We start from the raw sequence: 10760 nt of genomic DNA on the forward strand, positions 1-10760 counted from the left end.
AGCCCTTAAAAACCTAAAGTATAACCACAATAATGGATTCTAGCAGAGATAAGCAAAGTGTTTCATAGAGCCTTGGGCTAAAGCTTGACAGTAGCCACTTTAAAAGCATTTATGATAAAAATCTAAAGAAAAAATGGATCTATCAAAAATCAAGTTAGTCTGACCTAATGAAGAAGGGAATGATCTAACATTTAGAGGATCAGGCAGAAGCTATCCTTACACCCAGCTTTGGACGTTATATATCATTTCTATTATACTGTGTTTCTTAGAAGGAAATCCCTGAGTCTGGCTCACATTTAAGTGGAGGGGAATCAGATTCTGCCTTGTGACAGGAGGAGCATAGAATTTGTGTACAGGTTTTAAAACCACCAGAGTCTACATTAAAGATTTTTTAAGAGACAGACCTCTATAATTCATATTTGTTGTAGGACCAGTATTAGCTATGTTTCTCTTGAGCAACCAGTTTGTTTTTATTTTGTGATGCTGTGAATCAATCTGTAAATTGTTTTCCTCTTTTCTCAGCTGTCAAGAAGCTCAAAATAAAAATTTGGCTTGCCCCCAGCTTGTGTACAAACCTTAAGGTGTTCGTTATGGATTCAGTTCACTATGACTTCATCTTTTTTTCTGAGTTGAAGTCTCACTCTGTCGCCCAGGCGGGAGTGCAGTGGCACACCCACAGCCACCGCAGCCTTTGCTGGGCTCAGGTGATCCTTTCACCTCAGTCTTACAAGTAGCGGGAACCATGGGTGCTCGCCACCACGACCGGCTAATTTCTTGTACAGATGCTGATCTCAGACCTCTGGACTCAGACAATCCTCTCGCCTCTGCCTCCCAAAGTGCTGGGATTACAGGCATGAGCCACCACGTCTGGCCATGACTTCATCTTATTTTTCTCTTCTTTTGAGTCAAGGTCATTCTGTTGCTCAGTGCAGCGGCACGCTCATGGCCACTGCAGCCTCAACTTGCTGGGTTCAGGAGATCCTTCTACCTCAGTCTCCCAAGTAGCTGGGACTATAGGCGTGCCCCACCATGCCTGGCTTATTTTTTATTTATTGTAGAGATGAGGTCTCCCAAGTTGCCTAGGCTGGTCTCAAACCCCTGGGCTCAGGCAATCCTCTCGCCTCCACTCCCAAATTTCTGGAATTACAGGTGTGAGCCACCCCACCCGGCTTCATCTTATTTTTCTATTCTTTCACTTTATTCTTATTTTTTTGTGTTCTTATACATATACATATATATGAGGTAATATCTACATATCAATATATCTAGATCTATGTATGCTGTAGCATATTGTGTGTATGAGTCACCCCAATTCCTTTTGAAATAAAAATGAGCATTTAATAAATACAACTAAGCCGGGCTCGGTGGCTCAGCCTGTAATCCCAGCACTTTGGGAGGCTGAAGTGAGTGGATTGCATGAGCCCGTGGGTTCGAGACCTGCCTGGGCAACTTGGTGAGACCTCATCTCTACAATAAAATCAAAAATTATCTGGGCGTGGTAGCTCACACCTGTAGTTCCAGCTACTTGGAAGGCTGAGGAGGAAGGATCGCCGGAGCCCAGCAGGTCGAGGCTGCGGTGGGTGGGAGCAGCTACTGCACTCCAGTCTGGGTGACAGAGTGAGACTCCAACTCAAAAAAAAAATACAACTAAATATTTTTCATTTCTCTTAAAACTTGAAGTCACTTGCATAGTTCTTTTGTTTTCTTAATAAATATAACTTTATTGATGTTTTTGTTCCATGCATACTTACATAACATAGAAAATCATGAATTTGGTCGGCACGGTGGCTAATACCTGTAGTGCCAGCACTTTGGGAGGCCGAGGTGGGAGGATTATTTGAGCCCAGGAGTTGGAGACTAGCCTGGGCCACATAGCGAGACTCCGTGTCTACAATAAATAAAAAAATTAGCCATGTGTGGTGGCTGAGGCAGAAGGCAGAAGCTACTCTTGAGGCTGAGGCAGAAGGATCATCGGAGCTCAGGAGGTGGAGACTGTGGTAAATTGTGGTCATGCCACTGCACTCCGGTCTGGATGACACAGTAAGACCCTGATTCAAGAAAAAAAGAAAAGAAAAGAATGAAAATCATGAAGTTAAAAAACTCCTAAATCTCACCACCCAGAGAAAAACAGTATAAATATTTTGACGAATAACCTTTTAGACATCTATTTATAAATATAGTCTCAGGCAATTCTACATAAATAGAATTTTTTTCCAGGTCAATTTAAAAAATGCTGTCCTCCTCCCAATCATATCAAGAAAAAAAATCTAGTTAGCAAACCGAGTTTGCTGAAAAATTTTAGTTATGAAACGACTGGCAGAGAAAGCAGGAAACATTCACCATGAATTAAGCGCCAACGAAGTGTGGAGAACGGTGCTAGAACCGAGGCAGTTCGGCCAAGGTGAATAGGACGCGGCCGCCACCCCGCAGGACTTAGGGATAGATAAACCGTGGTGAGAACTCTGGTGGACGGCCAGGACTCGGGACAGGTGTCTAAACACGGAACCTCAAATTATGAAAGCCATTACACTTCCAGCCTTGAAAGTCGCTAAATATTTCCCCTTATCCCTATATCACTCGCGCCCAGTTCCTAAGAACAGCAACAAAAGCAAAAACACGACAAAGTGTCCCTGATCCCGCTCCTTCTCAAGCACTGGAATATTTTTAAACTTTTCCCACAGGATAATGAGTACCTTCCCACAGCGAGGCATAGCCCCTGAAACTACAAGTCCCAGCAGGCTGCGCACGCAGTGCAGTGGGTACAGTACTTTCTTCTTTTCAGAACGCCGCCTTACGGTCCAATCCCGGTCAGTGCTTGTGAACCGTGGCCGCAGCGCCTGTTGGGACTTATAGTCCGCTCTCGAGTCCCTTTCTTGATGCGCGCAGACTCACGCGGCCTCTGACTGCCCTTCGGTTTGCAGAAGCCCAGCCCTGTATTCAACGCTCCCCACCCCCATCTCGCTCCATTCCCTCGGGGGACAACCTCCTCCGGTCACGTGGGAAATCTCACATGCGGCGATTGGCCATGGGGATTCGGGGGCGGGGCGCAGGGCCCTGCGAGGTTCCGTGCCCCTTGTCGGGCCGCTTGTTTGGCTGCTGCCGTCACCTCATGGCGACGCGGGGAGAGGAGGCAACGCGGGGGAGAGGCGGCGGCGCCGAGGAGGCGATTGAGGCCAGACGGGGCGGACGACGACGCAGTCCGCGGCAGAAGGTCAGTCAAGGGAACGCCCTCGTTGTTGACTGGCCGAGAGGGATGCATGGGCTACCTTTTTCTGGGTGCACCTCTTCACACTCCCCGGTTACCTTTAACCACGGGACGAACATCCGGCCCTCTTCCCTCCCGGGGGTGACGACAGTGGGAGCAGGTGGGGGAGGTGGGACTGGGATGGATGGACCGGGAAGGGGCGATGGCTAGGGCTCGGGGACGCGCGGCGGGGGTGCAGGAATGGAAGGCAGGGGTCACACCCGGGTCTGAGGGGAAGGGGTACGAGGCGGGGGCGCGCCAGGTGTGACAGCCACGTGCGGCCGGCACCATGGGGCCCCGGGCGCCAGGTGTTCTCGCTGCCAGCCGTCGCCGTCAGTTTGCTCCCCGCGCTGGGCGCCGCAGTCCAGGGGTTTACTGGGATCAAGGGCTCACCCTCTTCGGGTCGGGCAGGTGCGCAGGGCTCGCTGCGGGGTACTCCTGGGCTGCTCAGGCGAGGCTGTTGCGCAGTAAGATAACCGCGCGGGAGCCGAGGTTGTGCTTCGCCCCCCTTCCCCCGCCCCCCTGCTCCCCTCCATTGCGCGGGCGGGCGGGTGAGCGTCGCGGGGCGGGGTGGGGGTTGGCGCTCGGCCCCAGGGACCCAGACCCCAGATCTCGACTCTGGACGCCGGGGGCATGGCTGCACGTGGGGCCGGGGTTGGTTGGGGAGGAGATGCTGGAGGACCTCGGTCCCGCAGAGTTGGGATATCTCGTGATAGCCGGTCTTCCCAGCCCTATTTCAGCCCCCTTTCTTTTTCTGTTTTCGTTCTTTTATTACTGTTTTTTAAATGTGATGAGCGGAAACTTGAGCACTTCCCGACCCTGGCCTTTGGTCTTTCTTAATCTGGGAGACAGGCTGGACTGTACCCCTTGCCTTACTTGACTCACGTCAAGGAGTTTTCAGTTTTTCCCTGGATACAGGAAAATCGAGACCTCTTTCAGAATGGGAGAATTCCACTTGTTCTGGAGCTCAGTGGGTGGAGTTTGAAAAAAGATTGCACAACGAATGGTGGGGTACAGGGCTTTTGGGGCTCTGAAATGGAGAACGGTGGGGAATGAGGCTGGGAAGGTGGGAACCCTGTCTCTTTTTCCTTGCAGGTGAACATATTGAAACTTTCAACATGTTAGATGTCCTGCTTGATCACTCAGAGCTATTTAATATTATTTAATTATGTATTTGAATACTCTTAAAAGTCACTCCTGTATGAAATGACGAAATGATATTTTTCTAATGCGATTCATGAACTTCAAAAGGGAGAACAAAGGTCCAGTTTACAGCTGAGCAGAGTGTTAAGAATTAGCTTTTTGGCCTGTTACTAAGGTCACGTATTTTCATGTCTTTGCATGAGGGTGTTACTACTTCTCAATTACCTCTCTTTCTTTCTCTCACTCTCTTTGTATTCTAAAAGAAAGATCAGTGCTTGCAGGACTGAAAAAGAAGCTGTGGACCAGTGTACTGTAGGGATTCAACACTGTCACTTTGGACACTTTACTTATTCCCTGAGGGTGGGGAGCCAGTCTCAGTGTTTGATTTCGTAGGTTTCCCAGGGGAGAACTCCCGATAAAAAGCCACTGCAATTGAGGACATAAGTTTCTTTTTATGACACAGGGATAAGGACAAAAAGTCATTGAAACTGAGGTTTAATCAACTAGCATTTTAAACGACCAAGATAAGAGGTAATGACCCTTTGAGGTGCATAGCTCTGGTTAACAGCTGGATATGAATACTCATGTGTGTATTTTTTGTTTACTTACCTCATATCCTTTCTTCTTTGCTCATGCTTTTCTGGGTGTCATTTACCTTTTTGATTTCCAACTGACAATGACATGGAATTGAAATACATGATTAAATATTAGTTTTTGAATTTCCATTTAAAAATTCAGTGAATATCTTGTGCCTGCAAAAATCATTTTTAAGCTGGGCATGATGGTGTGTGCCTTTAGTCCCGGCTGCTCAGGAGGCTGAGGTAGCAGAGTCACTTGAAACCAAGAGTTGGAGGCCAGCCTGGACAACATAGTGAGACTTTGTTTCTAGAAAAAAAAATTGTTTTAAATCTTTTTTTTTTTTGGAGTCAGAATCTTACTCTGTTGCCCAGGCTGGAGTGCAGTGGCACATTGCTCACAGCACTCAACCTGCTGGGCTCAGGCGATCCTTCCACCTCAACCTTCCAAGTAGTTGGAACTACAGGCACTCGCCACCACATCCAGCTAATTTTTTGATTTATTGTGGAGATGAGGTCTTGCCAGGTTGCCCAGGCTGGTCTCGAACCCCTGGTCTCAGACAGTCCTCTCACCTCGGCCTCCCAAAGTACTGGGATTACAGGCTTGAGCCACCGTGCCTGGCCATTTAAAATCTGTTTTTTTAATTTTTTAATTTTTTTTTGAGTTGGAGTCTCACTCTGTCGCCCAGACTGGAGTGCAGTGGCCGCTCCCGGCCACCGCAGCCTCGACCTACTGGGCTCCAGTGATCCTTCCACCTCAGCCTTCTGAGTAGCCAGAATTACAGGCATGTGCTACCACGCCCGGCTGATTTTTGATTTATTGTAGAAATGAGGTCTCGCCAAGTTGCCCAGGCGGGTCTCGAACCCGCGGGCTCAGGCAATCCACTCACCTCAGCCTCCCAAAGGAGCAGGGTTACAGGCTGAGCCACCGAACCTGGCTTTTTTTTTTTTTTTTTGAGTTGGCGTCTCACTCTTGTTGCCCAGGCTGGAGTGTAGCGGCATGCTCCCAGCCACTGCAGCCTCCACCTGCTGGACTTAGGCGATCCTTCCGCCTCAGCCTTCCAAGTAGTTGGAATTACAGACGCATACCACCACGTCTGACTAGTTTTTTGTGATTTATTGTAGAGACAAGGTCTCACCAAGTTACCCAGGCTGGTCTCTAGCCCACGGGCTCAGGCAGTCCTCTCGCCTCAGCCTCCCAAAGAGCTGGGATTACAGGCTGAGCCATCGCGCCCAGCCTAAAATCATTTTTAAGTTAACTTCCTTATGACCCTTAATGTTTAAAATTTTCTCTGGGTCACTGAGTTGAAAACAATTTTTCCTTCATTCTAATTTAACTTCTACCCTTTTTTCCAGGAAGCAGAAATGATGTTTAATGCATTGTGTGTTTTGAAAATATTGAAAGAATTAAAAGAAAAAGGACCGTTTTGTCATTATTTGGTGTCAGTATGGGACTTGAAGTGAGGGACAGTTGGAGATGGGCTTTGTTGGTTCTTGATTGCTTTATTTATTTTTTTTTTTGAGTTGGAGTCTCACTCTTTGTTGCCCAGGCTGGAGTGCAGTAGCACGCGCATGGCCACCAGAGCCTTGACCTGCTGGGCTTAGGTAATCCTTCTGCCTCAGCCTTCCAAGCACGCCACCACACCCGGCTAGCTTTTGTGATTTATTGTGGAGACGAGGTCTCACCAAGTTGCCCGGCTAGTCTTGAACCCCCCAGGCTCAGGCAATCCTCTCACCTCGGCCTCCCAAGGTGCTGGGATTATAGACTGAGCCACCTTGCCTGGCCCTGATTGTTTTAACCATCTGCCTAGTCACTCTTGACCTGCTAAGTTAATTGTGGCATTGTTTCATAATTACATCCATTTGAATGGTCTTTTGGGGTTACAACTTTTTTCTTCTAAAGGTAATATTACAGTACATTTCTAAGGATCTCTCAAGGAATTGTCTACAACTGCTGATACAGTGGCCGCTAGTAACATGTAGTTATTTTTTTGTTTATTTTTGAGTCAGGGTCTCATTCTGTCACCCAGATTGGAGTGTAGTGGCTTGATCACTGCTCACCACAGCCTTGACCTTCTGGGCTCCTTCCATCTCAGCCTCCCAAGTAGCTGGGTCTACCAGTGCACATCACCACACCCAGCTACTTTTTTGAATTTTTTGTGGAGACGAGGTCTCACTATGTTGCCCAGGCTGGTCTTGAACTCTTGGGCTCAAGCCTCTCGCTTTGGCCTCCCAAAGTGTTGGGATTACAGGAGTGAGCCACCACACCAGGCCTTCAGTTTGTTAACTGAAGTTAAACAAAATTAAAAATTCTATTTCTGCCGGGCTTGGTGGCTCAACCTGTAATCCCACGCATTTGGGAGGCTGAGGTGAGTGGATTGCCTGAGCCCGCGAGTTCGAGACCCGCCTGGGCAACTTGGCAAGACCTCATCTCTACAGTAAATCAAAAAATCAGCCGGGCGTGGTAGCGCGCGCCTGTAGTTCCAGCTACTCGGAAGGCTGAGGTGGAAGGATCGCCAGAGCCCAGCAGGTCGAGGCTGCGGTGGCTGGGAGTGACCACTGCACTCCAGTCTGGGCGACCGAGTGAGACTCCAACTCAAAAAAAAAAAAAATTCTATTTCTGAGTCATACTAGCCAAATTTCAGGTGTTTAATAGCCATTGTGGGTAGTGGCTACCATACATGACCAGACTTAGAATTTTTCCATCATTGCATAACATTTTATTGGGCAGCATTGATCTAAAAAGATGAGTCTACATTATTTAATATTCCAGGCATTTTTTTTTTACAACATCAGGCTAATTTTTCTTCCTAAATCCCTGTGTAGAATTTATTTTATAAGTTTGATTTTTTTTTTTTTTTTTGAGTTGGAGTCTCACTCTGTCGCCCAGACTGGAGTTCAGTGGCTGCTCCTGGCCACCGCAGCCTCAACCTGCTGGGCTCCAGCAATCCTTCCGCCTCAGACTTCCCAGTAGCTGGAACTACAGTCGTGCACTACCACACCCGGCTCATTTTTGATTTATTGTAGAGATGAGGTCTCGCCTGCCCAGGTGGGTCTCGAACCCACGGGCTCAGGCTATCCACTCACCTCAGCCTCCCAAAGGCACGGGATTATAGGCTGATCCACCGAGCCCGGCTATAAGTTTGATTTTTAAAAACAGACTTTTGCCTGTCTCGGTGGCTCAGCCTATAATCCCGCGCCTTTGGGAGGCTGAGGTGAGTGAATTGTATGAGCCCGCGGGTTTGAGACCCGCCTGGGCAGCGAGACCTCATCTCTACAAGAAATCAAAAAATCGGCCAAGCGTGGTAGCACATGCCTGTAATTCCGGCTACTTGGAAGGCTGAGGCGGAAGGATCACTGGAGCCCAGCAGGTCGAGGCTGCAGTGACCGGGAGCGGCCACTATACTCCAGTCTGGGTGACAGAGTGAGACTCCAACTCACAAAAAAAAATAAAAATAAATAAAAATAGACTTTTACTGTAGGAATTTTTAGATTTACAGAAAAATTGAGCAGAAAGCAGAGTTCCCATACACCCCCTTACATATACCCTTTCCCCCTGTTGTTTATATCTTGCATTAGTGTGTAACTTTTTTATAATTCATGAGCCAATGTTGATACATTATTATTGATTAGATCCATAATTTACATTTAGGGTCACTCGGGTGTTGTACATTCTGTCGGTTTTAACAACTGTTTAGTGACATATTTCCACCATTACAATATCATACAGAACAGTTCATCTGTCCTATAAATCTCTTGTGCTCTACCTGTTCATTCCCCCAAACTGCTGGCAGCCACTGATTTTTTTTATTGTCTCCATAGTTTTGCCTTTTCCAGAATGTCTAAGGTTGATTTTTTTTTTTTTAACTAAAAAATTAAAATTTTTTTTTTTTTTTTTTGAGTTGAACTCTCACTCTGTCATCCAGACTGGAGTGCAGTGGCCACTCGGCCACCGCAGCCTTGACCTGGGCTCCAGTGATCCTTCCGCCTCAGCCTTCCAAGTTGCTGGAACTACAGGCGTGTGCTACCACACCCGGCTAATTTTTGATTTATTATAGAGATGAGGTCTCGCTAAGTTGCCCAGGCAGGTCTCGAACCTGTGGGCTTAGGCAATCCACTTACCTCGGCCTCCCAAAGCGCTGGGATTACAGACTGAGCCACCGAGCCCAGCCAAAAAAATTAAAAATTTTACAATTTTTTAAAATTAAAATTTTTTAAACAATTTTTTAAACTAAAAATTTTTGCATAAAATTTTATGCAGTAATGGAAATGTTCAGATCTCCTCTAATACAGTAGTCACTAGCCACCATTGACCGTTGAATACCTGAAATTTGGCTAGTATGACTGAGGAACAGAGTTTTTCATTTTAACATTAGATAGCAATGTTAAATAGCTGCGTGTTGCTAGTAGCTACTTTATCAGCAGTTTTAGACAATTTCCATAGAGACCCCTAGAAATGTACTGTAATATAACCTATAGAAGAAAAAAGTTACCTGAAGAGACCATTCAAATGGATGTGGTTATGAAACAATGCCACAATTACCTTTTAGGTCCATAAGCTATTTGGAAGGATAAAAAATATATGGTACCTTGGCTCAAATTAACAAAATCTTACATTTACGTAGTGCCCTGTAGTTTTTATGGCACATTTACACGTTCATTAACTCTTCAGCATCAGATGTTGTGGAGAAGACTGGGCAGCTGTCATTGCCTTCATTTACCAATGACAAACTGCTCAAGTTTGTTAAGTGATTTGCCCAAGGGGTAAAGCTGAGTCTGGAACCCAATACCCTTTGATCTATACTACAGTAATAAGTAGTGTAGTACTGGGTAAATAGTATGGATTTTAGAGTCAAGACTCTTGGCTCTGCCACTTAGTAGCCCTGCAACCTCGGGCAAATTTCTCAATCTTTCTAATTCTCAGTTGCATCATCTGTAAAGTGGAGATGATGCTTATACCTACAACGTAGGATAATTGTGAAGCATGAGTTGATGGGACACATTTGGCACAATGTAGGGCATGTAGAATTTTACATGGTTTGGAGAGAATATATGGAGGAGATTCATTGCTCTTGCTTTTAGGGTGCTAATTTTGTAAATCCATCTTCCAACCTTTATATTCTCCCCTCTTCCCAGAATTGCTCTGTGACAGACATAATGAGAATTGGAGTCAGGGTTGGGTAAGAGTATGGGAGTAGGAAAAAAACCATTTCATTACCTTGTTTTTCTCCCCATTTGCCCACTTGATGATTTTCTACTCTTCTGGCACAGAGATTAAGAAATAAGCCGGGTACGGTGGCTCAAACCTGTAATCCCAGCACTTTGGGAGGCCGAGGTGAGAGAATTGCCTGAGCCCAAGGGTTCGAGACCAGCCTGGGCAACTTGGTAAGAAAATAAAAAAAATTAGCTGGGCATGGTGGTGTGTGCCTGTGTAGCTACTTGGGATGCTAAGGCGGAGGGAATTGCCTGAGTCCAGTAGGTCGGGGCTGCAGAATGCTACCGCATTCCAGCCTGGGTGACAGAGTGAGACTCCAACTCAAAAAAAAAAAAAGAAATACAAAAAAAGTGATCTTCTAATTGTATTACCAAGCTTTGGTAAATTTTCCTCACTCCATCCCTTCTCTGGAATCAAACAGGACAAGCAGTAATGAGAACAGACCAGATACAGCATATTCCTCTAGTTATAGCACCACGTTTTCATATCATATAATGCCATATTTATTTGTTATGTTACTGGAAGTTTTTTTTTTTTGAGTTGGAGTCTCACTCTGTCGCCCACACTGGAGTGCAGTGGCTGC

General features: G+C 46.4%; 1 protein-coding gene across 1 annotated transcript in view; it reads left to right on the top strand.

Annotated features, from left to right (window-relative positions):
- The first annotated feature begins 3056 nt into the window (after positions 1 to 3056).
- The window catches only part of TXLNG (taxilin gamma), a 59048-nt gene continuing 51344 nt past the window's right edge, over positions 3057 to 10760 (top strand). Inside the window, exon 1 of the mRNA XM_008060760.1 lies at positions 3057 to 3211. Coding sequence (XP_008058951.1) covers positions 3110 to 3211 — 102 coding nt within the window. The 5' untranslated portion in view covers positions 3057 to 3109. The remainder of the gene's footprint in view (positions 3212 to 10760) is intronic.

This window comes from Carlito syrichta, unplaced genomic scaffold, assembly GCF_000164805.1.
Source record: "Carlito syrichta isolate Samal-C Ts95f unplaced genomic scaffold, Tarsius_syrichta-2.0.1 Scaffold304715, whole genome shotgun sequence".
Taxonomy (NCBI): domain Eukaryota; kingdom Metazoa; phylum Chordata; class Mammalia; order Primates; family Tarsiidae; genus Carlito; species Carlito syrichta.